The sequence below is a fragment of the Heptranchias perlo genome, chromosome 34 (assembly GCF_035084215.1).
Source record: "Heptranchias perlo isolate sHepPer1 chromosome 34, sHepPer1.hap1, whole genome shotgun sequence".
Taxonomy (NCBI): Eukaryota; Metazoa; Chordata; class Chondrichthyes; order Hexanchiformes; family Hexanchidae; genus Heptranchias; species Heptranchias perlo.
This window is the reverse complement of record NC_090358.1, coordinates 7,193,082-7,220,700: the sequence shown is the minus strand read 5'-3', so window position 1 is coordinate 7,220,700 and position 27,619 is coordinate 7,193,082. Positions and strand designations below refer to the sequence as shown.

The 27,619-nt window shown below is 43.0% G+C and overlaps 1 protein-coding gene across 3 annotated transcripts in view; it reads left to right on the top strand.

Moving 5' to 3' along the window:
* Positions 1-27,619, top strand: part of akap13 (A-kinase anchoring protein 13) — a 322,499-nt gene that overhangs the window by 91,138 nt on the left and 203,742 nt on the right. For all 3 annotated transcript variants that reach the window (XM_067971374.1, XM_067971373.1, XM_067971372.1), the window contains exons 4-5: positions 14,358-14,505; positions 27,313-27,609. In XM_067971374.1, coding sequence (XP_067827475.1) covers positions 14,358-14,505; positions 27,313-27,609 — 445 coding nt within the window. The remainder of the gene's footprint in view (positions 1-14,357; positions 14,506-27,312; positions 27,610-27,619) is intronic.

The following is a 27,619-nucleotide window of genomic DNA, read 5'->3' as shown; positions in this document are numbered from 1 at the left end:
AGAGATATCGTGACTGCACTATCACAGTATTATTGAAGAAATATTGCATGATAGTACAATATTTCAACCTGGTAGCACAGTAAGCAATCTTGGTGTGCACACTTTTTTGGCTATTTCTCCTATTTAATGAGGGGATTAGTAATGGATCTGGTATTCTGTGTTAATTACTTTAATTGCTATTTTTTTGTTTACCTTTAATTGGTGAACAATTTTGCAATTCTTGATTAAATCTATATCAGTCCATATCATCAGTATTGATTTGGATAAAAGCTTCAGATATTTTTTAATGATTTAATGTCCCCATGAAAACAACAATTCCTAAATGGGTATGATCTGTGCAAGATGCAACTGCAGAATAGACTTACCTCCACTGATGACTCAATGCAATAACTAGTGTCATAGGGAGACATGTAAGCCATAGAAGTTTGAAACCTGCTCTGAGCTGTCAGCTGCAATGGCGATGTGATTCAATGACTGGCCTTCCAGAAAGGCAAGGGAATGGAAAAAATAGCCAGAATTCTACCCCTGATTGCTGCCAGTGACCCCTGCTGGAAATGTTATTGTGAATTCAAGGGGGGACAGGATGGGACTTGGTGATATATTGAGTAACCTCCTGTCACTTGCTCACATGTGACGAATGATCAAGACCCAACAAGAATTGATGTCTTCCAGAGCAGAGAAAATTAAAAATTGGATGGTTGGGAGGGGAGATGAAGCTGACCTACACGGACGATTGGCTAGAACTTTTTAAATCTACTTTTCCGGTGTAAGGAAATTTATGGAATATTATGATAGTTTTAGCGATGAAGCATTGAGCTTCCAACCATGATCCCAAATTCAAATCCCAATTGACTGCTGTTTAGAATTTATGGCCAGCATTGGGTAAGTCTTTCCATTTCTTTATCATTCTTTATCAAAGTGCTTAGAACAACTGGTCAGCTACTCCTGCTTTGCTAAAACGAAACTATCAACCAGCTTGTATTTTTTAATGGAATGTGTATAACTTGTGGTAACTAGGAGGAATATCGGGTCTTCCTGTCTTTTCTCCATCCCCCCCCAGGAGGAATATCGGGTCTTCCTGTCTTTTCTCCCCTCCCCCTCCCCCTCCCCCTCCCCCCAAAACCATGGTCAATATATGTAATGTAGTCATGAGCAGTAGAAGTGGGACTGAAAGGAAAATCCCCACCTGTTTTATTGAAGCGAGTCAGAGTAAAAAGGAAAAACATTTTGTCCACAATCCAGCTTTACCACAGTCCCATGTTATTGGATGGGTTTTTTTTGTAAACGTTTTCAGCATTGCTCATTTTCTGAAAGAAACATTCTTGATTCTTTGAGTTAGTGTTGCTCCAAAGATGTTGATTAAGTCCCAACTTTGTTTTTGGAATTTTTTGCCCTCTCACTGTAGAAGGTCATATATTGAACCCAAGGCATGGATTAGTTTTTGATGGCTGCAAATTAGAAACCCAGGAACAGTTGTTTCCTGTGAACGGATGGAGTTGGCAAGTGAATGAAGATGAATTGGCACCACCACAGTTTTTAGAGCAGCATTTGTTTAAGTTTCTGAACCTGGCAAACTTTGCTGGTATCCAAGCAGCTGTTGGTGCTAATTGGTTGGCATGTGTTAGTTACCAGCTGAGGAGACTTGGCCCACGATGCAGTTAGAAATTGATTGCTGCCTTCATACACCATTGACTAATCATCATCTTGAGCAAGCGCAGGGCGGGTCTGCACAGGCAGATGACCTTTTTATGTAACTGGTACAAATTTTGACTTAATGGATTCTAAGCCCAGTGAATAAATCTGAATTTAAAATGTCTTCCATTGGCATGGGGTGACAAGGTGCCACAGTGAGTAGAGATACCAATGTTATAGAGGTTGGGGGGGGGGGGGGGGTTGTTATTATACCTGCCATCCAATCATGTTTCTGATTTCAGCCATGCATCTATGGCGAGACTCCACTACAGTGGGCAAGTTGAGGACACAAACATCCTCCGTTGCTCCAGTATAACTCCTCGTAACCTGAGCAGCATTGGTGAAGGAATACAATCACTGATCGATAGATGGATAAGCATGGGGTCAAGCGCCCAAGTTCCTGTGGAGCCCTTCAAGTGGGTGAAGAATTTTAAAATCGCCCCTCGTGTCTTGAATAAATTCAAGGAGAGTGGAGTACAATTGATGTCACTTTGATGGGCAGGTTTTTAAAAAATCAATCTGTCAGTCTTGAGTTCAATAATGCAGGTATCATTTAGAAGCAGCAACAATTGTTGCTTGCCCTAATCTGGTATATACTGTCCACCTTAGATAATTGAGTATTGTACTCTGATAGTTTGCCAATTAGTTCAAATTTAACATCCCTCTCACCCACTGGGCCAGGCTATAAGAAAAGGTTGCTACCTAATGTATGTTTTTTTTTTCCCTCGTTCGTCTCCGCGCTCTCTCCCCACAATATACCATTCCGCATGTGGTGAAATCAAGACTCATTACACCATCTCCTAGAGTCCTTCCCCCTCTTGATCTTCCTTCCATTTGACAATCTGCAGGTTTTTGAAACCTAAGATTAGTATCACCCAACAACTGCTGCATGATGTAACTCGTAACAACTTTGGTGATGTCTGCTCTATCAGCTGCGGCCTTTCACCTTGGTTTCTCAACTTAAAAAAAAATCTGTGTTCAATATTTGATGTGTGTAAATAAACTTGGTGTACACAGCTACTTGAAATATTAAAGCAGTTACCTCTTGCAATGTTTTGTGATGAGAAGAGAAACACTGCCGCATAGCGAGTCCCTAGAGGGCACAAGTATTTTTGGAAGCATTATTAAACACTTGCTGAGGCTCAGTTGATGACCTTCATGTTTGACACTTTATATGGCACAATTTCACGCAAGTGTACCCAGCAGCTGTCTTGTATCATTGCTAGTCTGTTGGGAACTCTTAAGAGTAAAGAACCTGCTTCTTAATGAAACTTTCAACAGATTCATGTTCCATGGTTTTCTAAATTTGGTTGATCTACAGATATGGATTGGATCATTGTTGCATCATTTTATTTGGATCATTCTTCTGTACATTTTTGTAAAGTCTTTGGAAAATGATGTTTGATTTTTCATTAAAAATTAAATTGTTAATTTTAAATAGATCATCTGTTTTGTTTAAGTAGCTTTGAACTATGTATTGTATGCAGATATCAGTGTTGTCGGTAAAGCATAATGTGCATGTGAAATGATCATATTTTCCCCACTTTAACTATGGAAACACACAGTAGTACAATTAGAGATTCCAAACTTGTATTATGTCTGGAGAGGCTATTTTGAGTTGCATGACACTGAGGTAGAGTACTGTTGGTTACAGGTCAGTCACTGGTAGTGGGAGCAAGAAGAATCATAGACTATTACAGCACAGAAACAGACCATTCAGCCCCTCAAGTCTGTGCCATTATTTTTCTCCATGTGAACACCTGTTCTAATCCCACTCACCTCATCCCCCAATACTTGTCAATGGTCCTTTTGTAAGCAATTATCTTATTTCTTTATAAAAGAACAATGACCTGTAGCAGGAAATTCCACACTGTAATCAACTGTGTAAAGACATTTTTTTAATCGCCCCTTTAATTCTTTAAATTGTGTATCACAGAAAAAGTACATGAAAGCATTAAAGCATTGAGTGTCTATTGACACCACTGTGTCAGCCAATGAGTTGGAGGTAGGTTGTGACTTCAAAGTCTATTTACTCAGCCAACAGCCTATTTAAATAGCTCACTACAGCAAACAGAACTCAGGACCAAAACCGCAGCAACGTCTCCTGATAAAAGCAGGGTGATTTCGCCAGCAAAATGCAGTGAGTGTAGGATAGTTACATACCAATTATGTGCATAAAATCAATTCCAGTCACTTGCAGCAGAACGGTCTCCAGGCCTGATTGACGAGGGAATTACCCAATCATGTCCCTACTGCTCGGGAATAGTGGTGTCACTATATGCAGCCTCTTTTCCCCTTTGCCATGATTGAATATTGGTGCAAATACACTAAATAAAGCTGATGATTCTGATTTATGAAAGGTACTTAAATTTATTGCATTTTGTGAAGGCAATGTTTGTTAATATTCGCCCATCAGAATATACAGATGAATTTTCTGTAAATGTGCAACCCAGTTGCATGTCCGTTCTTCATTGTTCCTGACTGCCGTAGCATCTGCAGTCAGGCACTAACTCTAATGTGCAGCGAGATAGTCTCTAACGAGAGAAACAAAGGGAAATATGTATGCAAGCAGCAGAGAGAAAGACCGTTGGGCTGATTAGAGCAGGTACAAGACTGTAATTAGTTAAGCTGACAAGGAAATGCATGAACATCTGCAGCTGATGCTGCCATCAGTTATTTTGAATGTTCTTTTTTTCAGATGTTGGTAAAGCTCGTACATGTTCATTTGTGCTTTCACTTCGTCTAAATCTATGCTTCATTGCACTCCCATGAAAGGTTTTATTTCTGCATTTTTTGCCTTGTTGAGGATGGTTTAACTGTTGACAAAAGTATTACATTTTGCTGTTATTGGAGGATATAGTTTCACCCCCTTCCACCTGAAAGTCTGATGGATTTTTTTTTTAAAAATCCAATCATTTCTGGAGCACCTTTCACATCCTCAGGATGTCTCAAAACAGTGAATTATTTCAAAGTGCAGGCACCTTGTTATGTTGGCACATGTAGCGGCCAAGTTGTGCACAGCAAGTTCCCATGAACAGCAGTGAGGTGAATGACCAATTAATCTGTTTTGGTGGTATTGAATGTTGGCAAGTCAGTTCACGAAGCCTAGGTAACTCGATCCTTTATCTGCTTGCTCACTTATTTTTTACTCACTGGTTTGTTTGGAAGGGTAGTTCTTGGTCCTGCTGCCTCATTAATGGTTAAATTCTAAATCGGAACGGCAAGATCTATTTGTAGCAGCAGCTTGAGATATATGCAAGTTAATGGAAACATTGGCTAAACTTTATATGTGGACTGCGAGGCTTCATAGCATACATTTAACCAACCCTTGACAACAAAAAACTTGGACATTCCTGCTTTGGACAATTTTTTTAAAATTTTTTTTATTCGTTCACGGGATGTGGGCGTCGCTGGCAAGGCCGGCATTTATTGCCCATCCCTAATTGCCCTCGAGAAGGTGGTGGTGAGCCGCCTTCTTGAACCGCTGCAGTCCGTGTGGTGACTGTTCTCCCACAGTGCTGTTAGGAAGGGAGTTCCAGGATTTTGACCCAGCGACAATGAAGGAATGGCGATATATTTCCAAGTCGGGATGGTGTGTGACTTGGAGGGGAACGTGCAGGTGGTGTTGTTCCCATGCGCCTGCTGCCCTTGTCCTTCTAGGTGGTAGAGGTCGCGGGTTTGGGAGGTGCTGTCGAAGAAGCCTTGGCAAGTTGCTGCAGTGCATCCTGTGGATGGTGCACACTGCAGCCACAGTGCGCCGGTGGTGAAGGGAGTGAATGTTTAGGGTGGTGGATGGGGTGCCAATCAAGCGGGCTGCTTTATCTTGGATGGTGTCGAGCTTCTTGAGTGTTGTTGGAGCTGCACTCATCCAGGCAAGTGGAGAGTATTCCATCACACTCCTGACTTGTGCCTTGTCGATGGTGGAAAGGCTTTGGGGAGTCAGGAGGTGAGTCACTCGCCGCAGAATACCCAGCCTCTGACCTGCTCTCGTAGCCACGGTATTTATATGGCTGGTCCAGTTAAGTTTCTGGTCAATGGTGACCCCCAGGATGTTGATGGTGGGGGATTCGGCGATGGTAATGCCGTTGAATGTCAAGGGGAGGTGGTCATTGCCTGGCACTGATCTGGCGCAAACGTTACTTGCCACTTATGAGCCCAAGCCTGGATGTTGTCCAGGTCTTGCAGCATGCAGGCTCGGACTGCTTCATTATCTGAGGGGTTGCGAATGGAACTGAACACTGTGCAGTCATCAGCGAACATCCCCATTTCTGACCTTATGATGGAGGGAAGGTCATTGATGAAGCAGCTGAAGATGGTTGGGCCTAGGACACTGCCCTGAGGAACTCCTGCAGCAATGCCCTGGGGCTGAGATGATTGGCCTCCAACAACCACTACCATCTTCCTTTGTGCTAGGTATGACTCCAGCCACTGGAGAGTTTTCCCCCTGATTCCCATTGACTTCAATTTTACTAGGGCTCCTTGGTGCCACACTCGGTCAAATGCTGCCTTGATGTCAAGGGCAGTCACTCTCACCTCACCTCTGGAATTCAGCTCTTTTGTCCATGTTTGGACCAAGGCTGTAATGAGGTCTGGAGCCGAGTGGTCCTGGCGGAACCCAAACTGAGCATCGGTGAGCAGGTTATTGGTGAGTAAGTGCCGCTTGATAGCACTGTCGACGACACCTTCCATCACTTTGCTGATGATTGAGAGTAGACTGATGGGGCGGTAATTGGCCGGATTGGATTTGTCCTGCTTTTTGTGGACAGGACATAACTGGGCAATTTTCCACATTGTCGGGTGGATGCCAGTGTTGTAGCTGTACTGGAACAGCTTGGCTAGAGGCGCAGCTAGTTCTGGAGCACAAGTCTTCAGCACTACAGCTGGGATGTTGTCGGGGCCCATAGCCTTTGCTGTATCCAGTGCACTCAGCCGTTTCTTGATATCGCGTGAAGTGAATCGAATTGGCCGAAGACTGGCTTCCGTGATGGTGAGGAGATCGGGAGGAGGCTGAGATGGATTATCCACTCGGCACTTCTGGCTGAAGATGGTTGCAAACGCTTCAGCCTTGTCTTTTGCACTCACGTGCTGGACTCCGCCATCATTGAGAATGGGGATGTTTGCAGAGCCTCCTCCTCCCGTTAGTTTTTAATTGTCCACCACCATTCACGACTGGATGTGGCAGGACTGCAGAGCTTTGATCTGATCCGTTGGTTGTGGAATCGCTTAGCTCTGTCTATAGCATGTTGCTTCCGCTGTTTAGCATGCATGTAGTCCTGAGTTGTAGCTTCACCAGGTTGGCACCTCATTTTTAGGTACGCCTGGTGCTGCTCCTGGCATGCTCTTCTACACTCCTCATTGAACCAGGGTTGATCCCCTGGCTTGTTGGTAATGGTAGAGTGAGGAATATGCCGGGCCATGAGGTTACAGATTTTGCTGGAATACAATTCTGCTGCTGCTGATGGCCCACAGCGCCTCATGGATGCCCAGTTTTGAGCTGCTAGATCTGTTCTGAATCTATCCCATTTAGCACGGTGGTAGTGCCACACAACACGTTGGATGGTGTCCTCAGTGCGAAGACGGGATTTCATCTCCACGAGGACTGTGCGGTGGTCACTCCTACCAATACTGTCATGGACAGATGCATTTGCGACAGGTAGATTGGTGAGGACGAGGTCAAGTAAGTTTTTCCCTCGTGTTGGTTCGCTCACCACCTGCCGCAGGCCCAGTCTAGCAGCTATGTCCTTCAGGACTCGGCCAGCTCGGTCAGTAGTGGTGCTACCGAGCCACTCTTGGTGATGGACATTGAAGTCCCCCACCCAGAGTACATTTTGTGCCCTTGCTACCCTCAGTGCTTCCTCCAAGTGGTGTTCAACATGGAGGAGGACTGATTCATCAGCTGAGGGAGGACGGTAGGTGGTAATCAGCAGGAGGTTTCCTTTCCCATGTTTGACCTGATGCCATGAGATTTCATGGGGTCCAGAGTCAATGTTGAGGACTCCCAGGGCCACTCCCTCCTGACTGTATATCACTGTACCGCCACCTCTGGTGGGTCTGTCCTGCCGGTGGGACAGGACATACCCAGGGATGGTGATGGAAGAGTCTGGGACGTTGGCTGAGAGATATGATTCTGTGAGTATGGTTATGTCAGGCTGTTGCTTGACTCGTCTGTGGGACAGCTCTCCCAATTTTGGCACAAGTCCCCAGATGTTAGTAAGGAGGACCTTGCAGGGTCGACTGGGCTTGGTGTTTTGCCGTTGTCGTGTCCGGTGCCTTGTGGTCCGATGCCGGGTGGTCCGTCCGGTTTTATTCTTATTGTGACTTTTCATAGCGAGATTTTACAACTGAGTGGCTTGCTAGGCCATTTCAGAGGGCAATTAAGAATCAACCACATTGCTGTGGGTCTGGAGTCACATATAGGCCAGACCGGGTAAGGGCGGCAGGCTTCCTTCCCTAAAGGACATTCGTGAACCAGATGGGTTTTTACGACAATCCGGTAGTTTCATGGCCATCATTACTGATTCTAGTATTTTAATTCCAGATTTTTATTTAATTAATTGAATTTTTAATTAATTAATTGAATTTAAATTCGCCAGCTGCCGTGGCGGGATTTGAACTCATGACTCTGGATTTTAGTCCAGGCCTCTGGATTACTAGCCCAGTAACATAACCACTATGCTACCGTACCCATTACGGTAGCATAGGGGCCAGAGAAATTAGTGTCAGTGTTTTTTCTGTCTGGGAAACCCCTGTTGCCATCTCTAAGAACCGGTCCAATTTGGAACAAGTTGGAGGGTCTGTTAGGACGTTTAATGTGCTTTTTTGATGCTGTGGTCCAGAGATGCTGGTTTCAAAATTTTTATTCAGTGGATTTTAATGGTTTCACCCAAAAAACGGAAATACTAATTTTCTATGGCTTTCTATTTTTAAAGGACACATTGGACTAATTTGTTAACTATTTTCAGTTCCTTTTTCTGGCAGCTTATTTTCTAAAGTATCTTTAGGTGATGCATTGACATAGCTTTGTAGTACCACAGTATAGTAGCATGTGAATTTGTAACCACATTCCCCTATTTGAGTTACTGGGTTCAGCTATGTTCCTGACTGAAGGACAAGCTCTTCCCCACAGACAGAAAAGGAAAACTAAGGAAAAGTCATCCTACGGTTGCGCTCAGGAACTTCGGAGGGATTGGCTTCTGAGTGATATTTACAGCAGCCTGTAAACAGATTGCCTGCCTCTCCCCTTTTGGCTGTGGTTGATGTGCACTGCACAGATACCCAATTGGGTGAGAAAATTTTTTTTTTTTTAACGCACTGGCCTTTCACCTCTGGGCCTTTTTTGAATATCTGTAAGGGTGACAAGAGTTTCCTCAGTGTCACCAAACAGGAACAAAAACTATTAAGACAAGTGCCCTAGGCACTACAAATACGAAACGAAAAATAATGACTCTGCACAATATAGTGACGTTATACAAAAAAATAATTAAATCACAATGCGATTGTGGATATCAATTATCACTTCTATACCCTGCGGTGCCCACCGGTCGCGGAAGGCATCAAATGTACCGGTGGACACAGCATGCTCTCTCGCCAGGGCCATCGGCCATGGACAAGACCGCGGCAGAGAGGCAGGCAGCCAGAGCGAGCCCAGATTGATGGGATGAAAGTCTCTTCTGTCTGCTGGCTGTAAAGTCATGTGCAACGGTCTTCTGGGGGAAGGAATTGCAGGAATGGGTTTCTCCCGCTCCACTCCCTGATGTGCTCGCTGACCAACTCTTTATATGTAGTTCTGCCTCTGCTGTGAGAGTCCAATGTGAAATAAGTTTGGGAAGTTTCATTCTGGCTCCTAACGAGCACAAAGCACCAGCACTGTCCCCTCATTGGGCACTAAATTGGCAAGTCACTCAGACAGGATGGCTGGTGTGGGAAATAGAAAAATGTCAGGCTAGTGTATTAGATGGTGCTCTTCTGACATTGGGATTCAAATATGTTTTGGAGGGTAATGTAGAGGGAGCTTTTCTCTATGTTGAACCTGTGCTATTCCAGCCCTGTGAGTGCTTGATGTTAGTCACCCAGTGACTCCTCCTTGACCAACTAATGATTAGCCTTCTTGGGGAGGGAGGGGAGAAGAGAACTGAGTTGGAGTTGATATTCTGGATGGTGTGCCCAGTGAGGGAAGATTGGAAGTGAGCAAAGCCTCTCTGGCAGGTCCAGGGGAAAATTGACCAACAGTCTGGTTGATTAATGGGCCTTCTACTGGGTGCTAGAATTATTCCCACTTAGCTGCTGATAGTTCCTCAACCCAATGCATGGTTGTGTTGGCTGGACAAGAGACCATAACAGCGCAATGTGTAGGTAAGCTGATTAAACTCGAGTAGTATCACTGCATTCTTGGGGGGTCCCTGAGCCTTGGCTTCTGCCACCCTGGTTCTTAGTAAATGGTGTGTTTTATTAGGAAAATAGATACTCTGCCTGTGTGGCTTTCTCAATAGCTGGGTTTGGATACTCAGGCAGGGTGATAGGTTTCTGTGGGTGTCAGAGACCTGGCTGACCACAACAAAACTGGTACTTGAATGAGGTGTCAGAAATTGAAAGTGTACCATTTTCTCAACACTAACACCCATCACCTTAATTAGCACAAAATTAAGGGCACCTCTCAGATGCAAAATATCTCTCAAATGTTAAGTCTTATGCCCAGTGTATTTCAGGTGAATCAGATTCCAGTAAATTCCCTGGTAATGTCTGGTCACTGTGACTTTCAAAAACCCAAAGGTGTCTTTTCAGTTATTTGTCTGGATTCTGGACCCCCTCTTGAACTGCTTCAGAATCTAAACTTGAATTTGGGTTTGATAGTTTTCAGATGATGTAGGTGGAAGTAGCTCCTCGGCTCAGTGACATGTCTCAGGCATTAGGCGGCATAGTCTTGAATAATATGGGTGAGGGAGGCCATTGAGCCCATCTAGCTCATCCTTCCATAGAAACCTACAGTCTCTCCCCTGCACATAACTCTTGAATGAATGATTCCAGAGTTTTTGCCTCCAATACCTTGAATGGTCTTCTGGGTAAGGGAGTGAACAAGTGCTTCCTGATACCAGTCCTGAATTTATCTTTTACCAGCTTGTACTTAATGGCTTCTTGTCTTGCAATGGTGGTTTGACTTGAATTTGTGCTCGGGGTTTATCTTTTCTATTCCATTTAATATGTTACACATGTCTATTATATCCCCTCTCACTTGTCTCCTTTCAAGGCTGAAGGTTTTTCTAACCTTACTTTGTAACTCAGTTCTCTAACAATAAGAGTCAGCTTTATAGTCCTTCTCTGCACCACTTCCAGGGCTTGGACGACTCTCCCTTGTGAGTAACTTATCAGTAATTCTTCAGGAATGAGTCTGGACACCGAGTATGAGCGGGCAATTTGACCATAGATGGCATTGCTGCCAGACCTGATTCTGACACCCACACACCATGTGGGTGAGTACTATACTCCAGCAAAGGTCAGTGCCTTCAGAGAAAAGAATAGGAGCAAACTGGGAGGGTGTGAAATTAACAATGTTTTAACAGTAATTTTGAAAAAAGCAGAGAGTTTTGAATTGCAGCCAAACCACTACTATACTAACTGGCTCCATTTAGTCAAAGAATGGTTGATTGTAGGAGGGAATGAAGCCTTGCACCAAAATAACTGTAATTATTGTTGAATAAATTTAACTTGTTTTATTAGTTGATGACCACTCCCAATTTACTCCTCTGCTCTGAAGGCACCGACTGTTGCTGGAATACGGTGCTTGCCCACATGGTGTGTAGATGTCGGAATACGGTTTGGCAGGAGTGCCGTCTATGGTCCAATTGCCCACTGACATGCACTGTCCAGGCCCATGCCTGAAAAGCACTGTTAAGTTATTCACAAGGGCGTAATGTCCAAGCCCTTGAAGTCAGGCAGCGAGGACCGTGCAGCTGAAATTTGGTGTCAGAGGACTGAATTATGAGGAAAGGTTAGAAAAATCTTCAGCCTTGAAAGGAGACATGAGATATGCTTTAAGTTCTTGTTTTATTAGTTGATTAGTTTGGAAGGTTACATGTATGGAGCTGCCGTTCATAGTAAACTACTTGAATACCTACATTGTTGTGTCTCAACAGCTTTCCTCTGTAGCGATATTGAATGTCAAGTTGTGTCCTGGCTCTAATCAAACACTCCCTGATATGTGACACTGCCAAAGTATACTGTCGGTCATTTGAGATTCATTTCTGTCAAATGTTTTTTTTCCCCCTTTTAAATTTCTCCCCTTAGTGTTGAAAGCTCTGAACCTTGGGAAAATAAAAGAAAGACTTGCATTTATATAGCGCCTTTCATGACCCCTGGATGTCCCATAGCGCTTTACAGCCAATTGAAGTGTAGTCACTTGTAATGTAGGATAAGGTTTTATAGGCATCTGTCGGCTATTCTCCTATACATCTCACAAATGACCATTCTTCATCATGGCCCTCGACAGTGAGTGCTAGCAGGCTGTTTAACCATAGACACCAATGCTGAGACTGGCTTAAACACAATGTGGAGTTCCTCTCGTGGTTTGAGATTTGGAGCCTCTCCCCTCACTCCCTAACTCAGGAATGCTGATGCCAGTTGTAATATCCCTTCTCCCCAGCCTGAGATCAGTTAACTGAGCGCAGATTGGGAATCAAATGTGACGCCTTCTGATCAGTGTGATTCAGTTGCACACTGCCTCTACTGATTGAGCCATCAGGACAGCTGACATCCAGTTAGTTCTAAGTTTCTAGTTGGTGATGGGAATGCCAGGAGGAGTACTGCTGACATATATCTGGCAATACCATTTGTGCAGTGAGAACTTGTTTAATTAAAGTAAACCAAACCAAACCATTGATGGGCTTTAGAGTGGGGAACTATAATTGGTAGTGAAAGTGATCTACAAATAGATCTGATTGAATTCTCTTGATGTCGCCAGTCACCTGGCATGGTTAATGGAGATTGAGGATGTTGGACTCGATAATGGACATTTCTTTGGCCTTCATAATCCCTGTTCTGAGCATCACTCTGCATACACCCGTTCATACAGATAGGACTGTGTTGCCCAACGTTTTTTTTTAAATAAAATTTAAAAACTGTTCAGCTATGGTTTGCCCTATCCTTTTGGTCAGTAAGTCCCCTCCCCAGTATGATACTGAAACATACAGGTCAGTAAGACCCCAGATTTGATTCCTGGTCTTTGCTGTGTTAGCTGCTCTTGACCTGTACAACATGAGGGGCACTACAATCGCCCTGAGTATGTTGAGGCTTGGAAGGGGAAAAATCTATCATGGTTCCCTTTTCTGATTACTATCCAGTAATCCCAGCTGGTAATAAAGAAAAAGAAAGACTTGCATTTATGTAGCACCTTTCACGACCTCAGGATGTCCCAAAGTGCTTTACAGCCAATGAAGTACTTTTGAAGTGTAGTCATTGTTGTAATGTAGGAAACGCGACAGCCAATTTGCGCACAGCAAGGTCCCACAAACAGCAATAAGACAGTGACCAGATAATCTGTTTTAGCAACATTGGTTGAGGGATAACTATTGGCCAGGACACTGGGGAGAACTCCCCTGCTTTTCAAAATAGTGCCATGGGATCTCTTGCATCCACCTAAGAGGGCAGGCGGGACCTCTGTTTAATGTCTCATCTGAAAGACGGCACCTCTGACAGTACAGTACAGCACAGCACTTAGCACTGCATTGGAGTGTCAGCCTAGATTTTGTGCTCAAGTCTCTGGAGTGGGACTCAAACCCACGACCTTGTGACTCAGAGGCGAGAGCGCGACCACTGAGCCACGGCTAAAGCTATTGTAATGTATTGATGTTGGATGAGGACCATATCAGCCTCCATAGTAATGCCACAGTTGAATGACCTGCTGGCGCTCACTATTTGTGCTCGTACGTGTACCCTGGTCACTTGGATCAAGTACAGGTCAGGAGGATAACTAGCACTTGTATAACGAGGCTTCAGCTAATGCTTTGAGAAAATTGCAGGAAAATGTCTTTTATAGGTAATCTAGTGTAGGAAAAGCTGTTTCAAGATATAATAGGGTTACTGTATGTGGAGGGCTACAGAAACCTATTGACAAGAGTTGATGTCTGTCCCTTGATCACTGTGTTGACTTTGGCATGGTTCTGATGAGTTACAGTTTTGATCAGATAAGAACCCTTTGTACAGCTCTAGTTAATATCTGGGATTCAGGCCTGAGTTATTGATAAACAGACTCCGTGCTAAAAGTTAATTTGGATGTGTGTATTTGAGTAGTTTCAGTAAAAGCACCAATCTTGAGTGAATAATGGATCAGATTGCCTAAAGTAATGTGTTAATCTTCATTAAGCTGCAAAGGGGAAGATCTTGCTTATCCTTTAGGCTTTAGAAGTTAGTTTTCAGAGTTTTAATTCAGAAATAAGGAAAAGTTTGAAGGAGAGACTTCAGTAAAATGTAATGTTACATTGTGTTCAAGTTTAGTTCATAGAGGAGTCAGACAGTGGATTTTCTAAAAAGAAAGAAAAGTAACAATAAATATTCATGACACAGCTACTCAACCATTCAAACCTACTAGTTGATCATAAAACCTACATTAGTGATGAATTTCATGTTTTTTTTCATTTCTGTTTTTAATTAAATCTTGTTTTTTCTTTCTGAAGGGGGAATCTGTGCTCTCTGTGCTCCTGGGTGATGAACACACAGTCGAAGAGGACGTAGCCCTCTATCTGGTGTTCTCTGGCTCGAGTCAACGTCATTTAACCAGCACGCAGAGGGTAGACCAGAATACATTGCAGACTGTTGCCCCTGGTAAGTGAGGGTAACCTGGCTTTTTTTTTTTAAAACTCTTTCTCCCCCTGCCCCCTGCCCCCCCTTCAACCTTTTATGCCCTTTTTGCGCACAACCCCCAAAGCTTTAAGCGAAAAATGAAATTATTCAAGTTCGCACAAAGTTGTCTGTGACATTGGCGTTTCTGATGCAAGGCTAAACGTACTTCTGGTTCTTGGGCTGACCCTGCTTCAAAGCCGTTGCACAGTGTGTCAGTGCTCGGTGCTCTATATTACAGACTGAGGAAACGATATATGGAAAATCATCAGGGAATACAATAGACTGGTCTTCACTGACATCATCATAAACAGTGTTAAATGGCCATTCATTGGACTGTTTCTATGTTCCTGATGATGTCAACTTGGTTTCAGCTCTGACCGTAATCTCATTTATTTTCCTGCCAAGGCACTTTTCCCTTTCCTGTTCATCCTGTTATACAATTATTAAATGGCTGATGCCCGACCCTGGTTTTTTTTCCCCAATTTTTTTTTTATTTTGTTAGAAAATGTTGTCTAATTTCATGAACTGTTTTTAAAGGGGAGGGGTGATTATGGTCCTTTATTGTACCACACGCTGAGATGTAGTATGTAACAGGTGCAGTGTCTCTAGCTGGTGTAGTTGGTGTATCCCTTGCAGCCTGGAAGATCCTGAAACTCTTCTCTAGTATAAAGATAAAATTTAGCTGTGCCTGCGCTTTTTTTTTTTAAGAATAGAACACCACCAAATCTGGAGCAAGCAAAGGGCAATCGGCCCATCAGCTCACTCCATCCAGAGCCCATGGATGTTTAAGAAAGACTTGCATTTATATTTCACCATCTCAGGATGGCCCAAGTTCTTTACACTCAATTAGGTTTTTTTTTGAAGTGTAGTCACTGTTGTAATGTAGGGAACGTTTAATCTAATGCATGCACACCCATACCCACCCACCACCTGTCAATCCCATTCTTTAGGGAAAAGATTTCCTTCCCCTACCCACCCTCAACAATAAAAATTAACCCTCAATACCCCCTTCACAAAAGATGCTGATTCAGCTCCTTTTAAAGGTTTCAGTGACCCTGACTCAAGTATCTCTGTTTAGCTCATTTGAAAGTTTGAGTTACAGTTGGGTGCATGACAATGTAGACAATCTTTGAGTGATATTTGGCAAAAGCTGATAAAGAATGAAAAGGATTATTGTCACTTTGTTGTATGGAGTGGCAAAAAGGCCCAAGTTTTTTTTTAACTTGTATTGCTTATTAGGTTTCTTTCAAGGAAGTATGTTTAATATTAAATAAACATGCAGAAGATTTTCGGTGAATAATTCTCTAGCGATAACTAGCTTGTAACAGAATTGAATCTCTTAATGATCACAGATGCTTAGAATGGGACAAGGCTGGTAACGTCAGTAGTCGCCTCCTCCCCATCCCCCATGATACTGTGCATGCTTGGCTCTCATAAGACCCTGCACTTCGTAGTCTGACACGGAACTGACAAAATGCCTCGTAATTGAGGCTGGCAGATCAGAGTATCTGGCAGCCCTGGAACATGGGCCATTAGTCATTAGATAGGTGACTTGAGCAGTTTATCAGCTCACGTCTATCCAAGGCCATTTCCCTCTAAAATATCCGTTGGCGCTTATCTGAACAGTGTAAGTGTTTTTATTTAAAGTTCAGCTGTGTTTGCACTGTGGTACTGACTCTGAATAACTTGCTGCATTAGAAAGTTTGGCTGTTAAAGTATGGTTAGGATGCAGCTTTTAAGTAATGAGAAATCTATTTGATAATAGTAATTAAATTATTTGATCTTTTAATGTAGGGATATACTTTTTTTTTGTTCTCTCTTTTTTCCTTTGATAGGATATGACCTCACATCTGGTACCTCACCCAAGTGAGAGCCTAGATCACGTGTGTTGGCAGGTTGTTCAACCATGAAGACATTAGAGCCAAGCCCAATCCTGCCTCTCACCAATGCCCAAATACAAACTTTCCAGCAGGAGTCACTGGATGTTGATCAGGAATGGAAACTGTACTTGACTTTTGGCCCCCCCTCCCCCAGGTGCACTGAGGCTATTAATGCCATCCCCCCCACCCCCCCAAAAAAAAAAGCAATTTGAGAGCCAGTTTAGCACAGACTTGGGACTAATCCAGAAATTCCATTTTCACATTTTTCTAACTTCTATAGTTTGAATAGAAAGCTGCTGTATAATAACCATACTAGGCTTTAGCTGCATTCTCTGGTTGGGGTAATGAGGTTTTTTGATTAATATTCAAGGTCAGCTTTTATTGCTGATTTTAAAAACCTGTTTTTTTTCTCCCCCATGTGTTTTTCAGTTATTTTTAGCATCAAAAACTAGTGGAAAATTGAGGGGGAAAATTAGAACCTGAAAAGAGGGTAAATTCAGAGAAAACGGGGGGAAAAATATCTGTTTATTTTGAACATCATGGGCATCAATGGCAATTCCAAAAGTAAGGAAGTTTTATGATCATAAAATCCTGCTTCAGCAGTAAGGTATATTGAAGGTATTTGTGAATGGAGTCTGCACTGCAAAATGTTGCAGAAAGTTGCTTTCACAGATCTACTGGGACTTTTTCCATAGGTGGTGAGAAATCCTCCCGAAAGTGAGACCTTCACTTTTTTTGCTTTCTCTCAAATCTTAACACATTATCGAATTTCAACCTTGTATGCAAACTATTACAGCTGCTACTGGTTTCAGTGTTCAGTGGAATGGCGGAGGGAGGGCGAAGCTGTAGAAATGGCGTTTTGAATTCTGAATTTCTGTTCCATCTGTCAATGTATGTACTTTGCAGTGTTATCTCTGCCGCTGCTATTCTGTGCATCGGTCGGGTGCTTTCATATTATGCTAGTTTGCGGAGACCGGCACTCCAGCTGATGAGTTTTCGCTGTTTTTTTTTATTCGTTCATGGGATATGGGCGTCACTGGCGAGGCCGGCATTTATTTGCCCATCCATAATTGCCCTTGAGAAAGTGGTGGTGAGCCGCCGCCTTGAACCACTGCAGTCCGTGTGGTGAAGGTTCTCCCACAGTGCTGTTAGGAAGGGAGTTCCAGGATTTTGACCCAGCGACTATGAAGGAACGGCGATATATTTCCAAGTCGGGATGGTGTGTGACTTGGAGGGGAGCGTGCAGGTGGTGTTGTTCCCATGTAACTGCTGCTCTTGTCCTTCTAGATGGTAGAGGTCGCGGGTTTGGGAGGTGCTGTCGAAGAAGCCTTGGTGAGTTGCTGCAGAGTTTGCACTTCTGTCCTCCATCAGGCAAGGGCAGAAGTGAATCTGGCAGCAGCTCTTACAACCCACAAGAAAATCGGTCTCCACTGGCACGAGAACAAATTAAGTCATCGCATTTGTGTCAGTATTTGGAGCCCTGGTGGGAACTGTGTGTTTTCTGTTGGCTGCAGTTTTTCAATGCAAAAATGCCATTTAATGCTCAATAGAAACTGGCATGTGGTGCTGTTCTTTCTGGGTAGATCATCCTCCCCACCCATCCCTACTTTTTGCCAAGTGCTGCATCTGTCATGCTGGAGGAGAATGGCTGGGGTTTAACCCAAAAAGGATCAGCATTCTAATGTCCAATCAAAAGCTTTTGAGTTGAGTTTGGGATGTACTATTAAGACTCACTGAATTACCCCTGGATTAAAGACTTCTGGAATGTGCTGGGAGGAGGAATGAGGAGAGGCGATATAAACTAAAAGGTACAATTTTAAAGGGGGTGCAGGAACAGAGACCTGGAGGTTCACATACCCAAGTCTTTGAAGTTGGCTGTTTTTTTTAAAAAAAAGCATACCAGATCCTTGGCTTTATAAACAGAGGTGTAGAGTACAAAAGCAAGAAAGTTATGCCAAACCTTTATAAATCATTGGTTAGACCTCAGATGGGGTATTGTGTCCAATTCTGTGCACCACACTTCAGGAAGGACGTCAAGTCCTTGGAGAGAGTGCAGAGGAGATTTACTAGAATGGTACCAGGGATACGGGACTTCAGTTATGTGGAGAGACTGGAGAAGCTGGGATTGTTCTTCTCGGAGCAGAGAAGGTTAAGGGGAGATTTAATAGAGGTGTTCAAAATTGAGGGGTTTTGATAGAGTAAATAAGGAGAAACAGTTTCCACCAGCAGGAGGGTTGGTAACCAGAGGACCCAGATTTAAGGTAATTGGCAAAAGAATCAAAGGATAGATGAGGACAATATTTTTTATGCAACAAGTTGTTATGATCTGGAATGCACTACCTGAAAGGGTGGTGGAAGAAGATTCAACAGTAACTTTCAAAAGGGAATCGGATATACACTTGAAGGGGAAAAATTTGCAGGGCTATGGGGAAAGAGAAGGGGAGTGGGACTTATCGGATGGATTTTTCAAAAAGCTGACGCAGGCACGGTGGGCTGAATGGCCTCTTTCTGTGCTTAAGATTCTATGAAAACAAAAGGAAAGGCTAAGATGCTCGCTGTGAGGATTTTTGTTTTCAAGACGCTATGCGTAGTGTGTGCATGGATTGAGTTAGCAGCATTTCCAATGTGAAATTTTTTTCAAGTGATGGTGTGTCATTTAACTTCATTTTTGACGTATGATATTTTGGGCCTTGCCAGCTCATCTGGTTTTGGTCCGTTTATTTTATTGAACTCAATAATGGGAATGACCCCAATCTAAGTGTCTGTGTTTTCACAGAGAACAGTGTGAAAGGAAATTGGACAAAGTTAAACTGTACTTGACCTGTTTGGGAGCGAGAAATTAATAGACTTCCATGATAGAATCTGGATTACATAGGCCGATTTTAACCTTTAAACCTGCATAATAAACAGGAGCTTCATTAACTAGTACAAGAAATTCTATGCCGAGTTATTTTTAAAATATCTACCTGTTTGGAGGAGAGTGCTGCTGTTCTGAGTTTATATTGGCCTTTCACTCCATTCATCTGCAGGCCTGCTTGGAGGCTGATTTGGAAAATGGAGTCCTGGTCTTCTGCTAATGTGGCCTTCTCTTGTTTTCCAAATGGGCCTACAGCAGAGTGGATGCAAAGGACACAAAGGTGATTCTTCAAAGAAATTGGAGGCATGGGCATGTGAGTGGTTGCTGAGCTTGCCCAGTATGTCGTATGTGCTCTTGTCAATCTGTAATTTTACATCCCTAAGCAAACACTGAGCCAGCTAAGCACGTTGAGCTGTGTGACCCTGGGGTCACTTGTTCTGGAGACACAAGACAAGACCCATGAAAACTGTGTCGGGCTCTTGGGAGATTGTCTAAGGAGATTTATATTGTGAAACAGGAGGAGAATTATGTAGGAGTAAAAAGGGTAGGGCAGACACTAAGTACGATTTATTAAAATTCAACTTGTGTGGAATATGAAATGAATAAGGTTAATTAATTGGTAGAAACTAGCACAATCAGAAATGGGGGGAAAAAAGCTTTGCAGAAAATCACTTCAAAACAGTGTCTTTTTAATATGTAAAGATGTATAGCCATTTGCAGGCAGAAGCAACTGTACCAAGGACCATTGTCTGAGGAATTTGATTCTGCTGATTGGTGGGAGCACAGAAATACTTGTACTGGGGTTCTTGCGGTTTCCCCTAAATTAATGCTTGCTGCACAAACCTTGGTTCAGTGATTGATGGATCATTTTTTTTTATTCGTTCATGGGATGTGGGCGTCGCTGGTGAGGCTGGCATTTATTGCCCATCCCTAATTGCCCTTGAGAAGGTGGTGGTGAGCCGCCGCCTTGAACCGCTGGTGAAGGTTCTCCCACAGTGCTGTTTGGAAGGGAGTTCCAGGATTTTGACCCAGCGACGATGAAGGAACGGCAATATATTTCCAAGTCGGGATGATGTGTGACTTGGAGGGGAACGTGCAGGTGGTGGTGTTCCCATGTGCCTGCTGCTCTTGTCCTTCTAGGTGGTAGAGGTCACGGATTTGGGAGGTGCTGCCGAAGAAGCCTTGGCGAGTTGCTGCAGTGCATCCTGTGGATGGTACACACTGCAGCCACTGTACGCCGGTGGTGAATGGGGTGCCAATCAAGCTGGCTGCTTTGTCCTGGATGGTGTCGAGCTTCTTGAGTGTTGTTGGAGCTGCACTCATCCAGGCAAGTGGAGAGTATTCCATCACACTCTTGACTTGTGCCTTGTAGATGGTGGAAAGGCTTTGGGGAGTCAGGAGGTGAGTCACTTGCTGCAGAATACCCAGCCTCTGACCTGCTCTTGTAGCCACAGTATATATATGGCTGGTCCAGTTAAGTTTCTGGTCAATGGTGACCCTCAGGATGTTGATGGTGGGGGATTCGGCGATGGTAATGCTGTTGAATGTCAAGGGGAGGTGGTTAGACTCTCTCTTGTTGGAGATGGTCATTGCCTGGCACTTGTCTGGTGCGACTGTTACTTGCCACTTATCAGCCCAAGCCTGGATGTTGTTCAGGTCTTGCTGCATGCAGGCTCGGACTGCTTTATTGTTTGAGGGGTTGCGAATGGAACTGAACACTGTGCAATCATCAGCGAACATCCCCATTTCTGACCTTATGATGGAGGGAAGGTCATTGATGAAGCAGCTGAAGATGGTTGGGCCTAGGACACTGCCCTGAGGAACTCCTGCAGCAATGTCCTGGGGCTGAGACGATTGGCCTCCAACAACCACTACCATCTTCCTTTGTGCTAGGTATGACTCCATTCATTGGAGAGTTTTCCCCCTCATTCCCATTGATTTCAATTTTACTAGGGCTCCTTGGTGCCACACTCAGTCAAATGCTGCCTTGATGTCAAGGGCAGTCACACTCACCTCACCTCTGGAATTCAGCTCTTTTGTCCATGATTGGACCAAGGCTGTAATGAGGTCTGGAGCCGAGTGGTCCTGGCGGAACCCAAACTGAGCATCGGTGAGCAGGTTATTGGTAGCACTGTCGACGACACCTTCCATCACTTTGCTGATGATTGAGAGTAGACTGATGGGACGGTAATTGGCCGGATTGGATTTGTCCTCCTTTTTGTGGACAGGACATACCTGGGCAATTTTCCACATTGTCGGGTAGGTGCCAGTGTTGTAGCTGTGCTGGAACAGCTTGGCTAGAGGCGCAGCTAGTTCTGGAGCACAAGTCTTCAGCACTACAGCCAGATGTTGTCAGGGCCCATAGCCTTTGCTGGATCATAGAATCATGTAGTATAGAAGGAGGCCAATCATGCTCTTTGAAAGAGCAATCCATTTAGTTCCACCCCCTGCTTTTTCCCCATAGCCCTGCAAATCGTTCCTTTTCAAGTATTTGTCCAATTCCCTTTTGAAAGTTACTATTGAATCTGCTACCACCACCCTTCAGGCAGTGCATTCCAGTGGTTAACTCTGCGTTTTGAACTTACTCATGCAAGTATTGAAAATCATTTTTGGAGAGTTCTGCAGGCAGGAGAAACAATGTGTGAAGCTTTGCTGGTTGGTATTCTGCTTGGATTTTTTTTTTGGCAGGATATTGAGAAGCTATTACAAAAGCTCTTGGTTCCTGGCCTAACTAGCTGTTCACGTGATTCTGCTGCAACCATGATCTTGGTTTGAGAGTCAAGGAGAGGGAAGCACTGGAAACCTCTGACAGAAGCGCTATGAAGATATTTAAATGGTTGTGTGTTGCTTGATTTCTTGAATGATTTCAGAAACATAAATAATGCAAAATTTATCCAATTGATAAATGTAATATTTTTTTAGCTATTCCCTAACCATTATTCCAGTGAATTATTTTTCTAATAGTTTTAAATAAAGATTTTTTTTCTCTTGTAACTTTTAAGATAATGGAGGGTAACCTAGCAGGAAGATTTGATTTGTTCTCTATTTGTAGCAGAATCATAAATATTGTTTGTAAATTGATTTACAGTTTAACTACAAATAACGATCACAGGAAATAATATGCTTGCCTTGTTACACCAAAGCACTTCACACAATGAAGTACCTCTGCTGTTATGTGCGCAAATCGTCCCCCATACACCGTCAACCCTCCAATTCCTGTTTGTTGTTAGTTAAGCTATACTGCAGCCTAATCAAAGCTGAAATGATGCAAGACTTGACAAATCAGCAACAAGGGAGCATAGACTCCAAATTCTTATGCTTAAAGGCGAGATTAGGAGCAAGAAGCAGAGACTGTTGCATTATTTAAAAGGGAACTGGATAAGCGTTTGAAAGTAAAGGATGCAGGGAAATGGGATTTGAATAGATTGCTTCTGTTGAAGAGTTAGTACAAGCACAATGGTCGGAAAGGCTTCCTTCTATGCTGCCGTTTTTGTGGTTCTGTAGATTATAAGAGACCACCGTCCGGGGCTAATTTGTACCATTTCTCTAAATTGGAGTTGAGCGACTTCACAACAAGTTCCACTGCATGGATTGTGCCAACACAAAGCTGAACTTACTCATGCAAGTATTGAAAATCATTTTTGGAGAGTTCTGCAGGCAGGAGAAACAATGTGTGAAGCTTTGCTGGTTGGTATTCTGCTTGGATTTTTTTTTTGGCAGGATATTGAGAAGCTATTACAAAAGCTCTTGGTTCCTGGCCTAACTAGCTGTTCACGTGATTCTGCTGCAACCATGATCTTGGTTTGAGAGTCAAGGAGAGGGAAGCACTGGAAACCTCTGACAGAAGCGCTATGAAGATATTTAAATGGTTGTGTGTTGCTTGATTTCTTGAATGATTTCAGAAACATAAATAATGCAAAATTTATCCAATTGATAAATGTAATATTTTTTTAGCTATTCCCTAACCATTATTCCAGTGAATTATTTTTCTAATAGTTTTAAATAAAGATTTTTTTTCTCTTGTAACTTTTAAGATAATGGAGGGTAACCTAGCAGGAAGATTTGATTTGTTCTCTATTTGTAGCAGAATCATAAATATTGTTTGTAAATTGATTTACAGTTTAACTACAAATAACGATCACAGGAAATAATATGCTTGCCTTGTTACACCAAAGCACTTCACACAATGAAGTACCTCTGCTGTTATGTGCGCAAATCGTCCCCCATACACCGTCAACCCTCCAATTCCTGTTTGTTGTTAGTTAAGCTATACTGCAGCCTAATCAAAGCTGAAATGATGCAAGACTTGACAAATCAGCAACAAGGGAGCATAGACTCCAAATTCTTATGCTTAAAGGCGAGATTAGGAGCAAGAAGCAGAGACTGTTGCATTATTTAAAAGGGAACTGGATAAGCGTTTGAAAGTAAAGGATGCAGGGAAATGGGATTTGAATAGATTGCTTCTGTTGAAGAGTTAGTACAAGCACAATGGTCGGAAAGGCTTCCTTCTATGCTGCCGTTTTTGTGGTTCTGTAGATTATAAGAGACCACCGTCCGGGGCTAATTTGTACCATTTCTCTAAATTGGAGTTGAGCGACTTCACAACAAGTTCCACTGCATGGATTGTGCCAACACAAAGCTAAAATCTCATTGTATAGATGCGAAGTGTGTCGTACAGCTGACCGATAGGCACTCTATAGTTGGAATCGTTCCTCTGATTTTGCTCTGACTTGTAAGTTTAGAGAATCATTCTTGCAGGCAGAGAATAGGTGATTTTAACCTAACCCCCGCTGTGGGAAACTGACAAGTTTTGGTCGGCCACTCGTTTTATATACCACCCGATTTTACTCTCCGTTGAAGTTAATTGAGAAAAAAATCAGGTGGGTGTAAAATGGGCCTCCGACTGAACCTGCCTGGTTTCTGCCTCGGCAGGTTAGGTTAAAATTACCCCCAGAGTTATTAAAAATGTGTTGAATGCAGGCAGGAAGTATTCAAGGCCTTAAACTATTAATTGCTTTCTGTCTTTTCTGGGGATAGACGCTTATTTTTTTTAATGCTGTAATGTTGTGAATGAATGGCCCATGTCTGTTGCTGGTCAGGTGTACTCGGGTAAAACCAATGGCCCTTATAACAGAAATGGGGATTAGATTTAACGCTGTGATTTTCAAACTTGTCTTTGTGGTGCATTTCCTGGTGGACTCTTGGGGACCCCCTGCCCCTGTTCTAACTTCCACACCACAGTGTCAGCTACTCAAAGGAAAATTACTGGAAAATTTCACGGATTGGAGCAACAGAAATAACGTTAATAAACCAACAAATGCAACAAAAAATGTAAAGATCGAACACAGAATTTTCAAGATAGTGTTCATTGTTGGGATATGCCCATTCACAGATGACTAGAAATCTGATGATGTTATGGACGCCCGATCCCCACCGAGGTTCCGAAGATCCCAGTTTGAAAATGTACCTTTTAAATCTTGGCTCAGAGCATTTGCCCGAAATGCAATATCTTAGCACAGCAATTGTGCAATTTTTGGTGTTTCCAGTGCTGATGCACTCCAGGAAATGCTAATATGCCTCGTAAAACAGAAATTCTGATGTTTCCTTTTTTCTCTCATCTGACATACATGTTGGTTCAAAGGTCATCCGATACAATGATTAATGTGCCTTAGAATGGTGTCCATTTCAAAGACCATTTTTTAAAAAAAAGATTAAATTAGCTAGCTGTACAGTTGCCAGTGTGTAGAATGATACTCCAGTTAATGTTCAGGAGCTATAATCTGCATTTTTACACTTTTTTCTTTCTCTCTCTCTCTTTTTTCTCTCTCTCTCTCTCTCTCTCTCTCTCTCTCTCTCTCTCTCTCTCTCTCTCATACACTCTCTGCCTTTAAGAAGCCCTGCTTTGTCATGCACCATTTCCTTTCTGAAACAAGAGCTTGTAATCTGTTTACCTTGTTGTCTAGCTGGTTGCTAGTAACCCCCCTGAAAGTGGCGCTGAGGGACCTGTTTGTGTTTTTCTATTATCTCCCTGTTGGGAAGTGGCTCCTCTCTGCCTAGCAACACATCCTGACAGCCAGGTTGGATTGGGAATCTGTTCCATGGCGCAATGTGTACACTAGAGTGTTGCCTGTTTCTTCTTCATTTTTGGTTCATTTTAAATCTTTATTTTCCGTCTCCAAATTTCATTCCTCTTCTCTCGATGGTATTGTTTCCTTTCTAATGTGTGGTTTCACTGGTACCTTGCCCAAGTAGCCATTATTGAAGATGCCTCTTTGCATCCTCATGCTGGTTTACCTGGGGCTCAGTATGTCACAGTGTGTAAGGGGTTGTAGCAATTAACCCTATCCTGCCACGCAGGCTCGCGGTACAGTGGAGCTCCAGTGCATTAGTAAAACAATCTTTGTTCTTGTTTTGTTAATCTATCATATTAATAGTTTTTGTTTCCTCCAATGAGAAGATTTCTGTTCAGTTTCAGGGATTCTTGCCCCAGCTTTGGAGAAGGTAGGTGGGGAATCTGCTCCCACACCTCTGCTGTCCATACAATCCCTACCTGTCCATTTCAGCCCCTTTAACACGCATCATGAGATGCACAGTCCTACATGCCGGTGCAAGGATGTGCTGACATTCAGGGATAATTGATTCCAGTGTGTGGGTAGCGTAGCCTAGCTATGCAAATGAGGCTTTTTTTTTGTACTGTCCTTCACTTGAGCTGATCAGCTAAATATAATCATAAGACTTCCATTGGCTAGTGCACTTGCCAAATGACATGCCTGTCTCTCATTGTATCGGTCTGTTTGTAATTGGTTGACAGGATATCATAGTGTAGTGGTTATGTTACTGGATTAGTAATCTGGAGGTCTGAAGTAATAATTCAGGGAATGTGGGTTCAAATCCTACTGTGGCAATTTGACAATTTGAATTCAGTTTTTAAAAAAAAGTTGCTATCAGTAAAAGTAACCATGAAGTTGTTGGATTTTTTTTAAAAATCAACTGGTTCACTAATGTCCTTCAGGGAAGGAAACCTGCTGTCCTTACCCGGTCTGGCCTATATGTGACTCCAGCCCCACACCAACGTGGTTGACTCTTAACCTTCTCAGGGCAGCTTAGGATGGACAATAAATGCCAGCCTTGCTGGTGACGCCCACATCCGGAGGACAAATTAAAAAAAGATGCAAGTAAAGAATAATGTTGGCCAACATTTCTTTTTGGCTTTACGTTGTTAAGAAATTTAGGTGAAGGGCTGAGGCCTTTAGTGCAAGGGACCACCATGAAGGTTGAAAAATGAGGAAGTGTTTAGATGATATTGAACTTAGATTTTTAAAATTCTGTCCATTATAGAAGGAGGTGAGTATCACAATTTTAAGCCCCTGAGAAGTGCTGCTTTACAGTAAGAGATGGTGCAATGAATCTTGATTTCAATTAATTGAACATGCAGGGAGGCCATTACCATGTCAAGCTCGGAGCTGTGTTACATACAGTTCCCTGTTTATACTCGAGTAGCAAATTTGAGCAGAAATATGTCCTGAATTGAGCGTGCCTGTTTCAGAAGCAATAATGTCTGCCCTTTTCAGAAAGTGAAATGAATGCAAAGCAGAAAATCCTTTGTCTCAAATCTTTGACTAGATCACAGGACAGGAATACAAATGCTTTGCTTGTTGAGTACCAGTATCAGAATTGGATATGCCAGCAGCATGTAAGCTCAAAACAATTGCTTTTCTGATTGCTGTCCTGATTAGCTGCCATTGATATGGTTTAATGGACGTGAATTAGTTTCATAAATTCTTATCTGCTCCCTGTTCTTTATTGCTTTGACTACAACAAGTTCTCTCTCCGTTTTACCTGTCTTGTATTCATTGTCCCTTCGTTTTGCTCTTTTTTTCTCCTCCAGAATTGGCTATTTTCATCTCTATCTTGATCCCTCTGAATCTTTCAGTCAGCTGGGGCCAAAACACACTGTCTCAAACATTGATCAACTTGGGAAATAATTGTTTTTTTTTAAATCACACCCGTTGTATCTTCCATAATTTGTGTTTTTTTATTTCCTCTTTTCAGCTCACAACTGCTGTGAGACTGTGAAAGTTGTGCTATGTGCCTCCAAGGAAGGATTTCCAATCTCTGTGCTGGCAGAAGAAAATTTCCAGTATGTACAAGACGCTGCGTATGACACGGCACAGTTCCTGGTGAGCAGTGCTGGATCTCAAGAAGCCCTCAACGCTATTAGGATAATAGATAACTTCCGCGGATCCTCCGACAATGTGGCATTGCTGGATAAAAATCTGACTTTGGCGTTGCAACGTCTGGTACTGCCTTCCACGTGGAATGTCCTGGGACCAGACACCAAGCTGCCAGGTAGGGACTG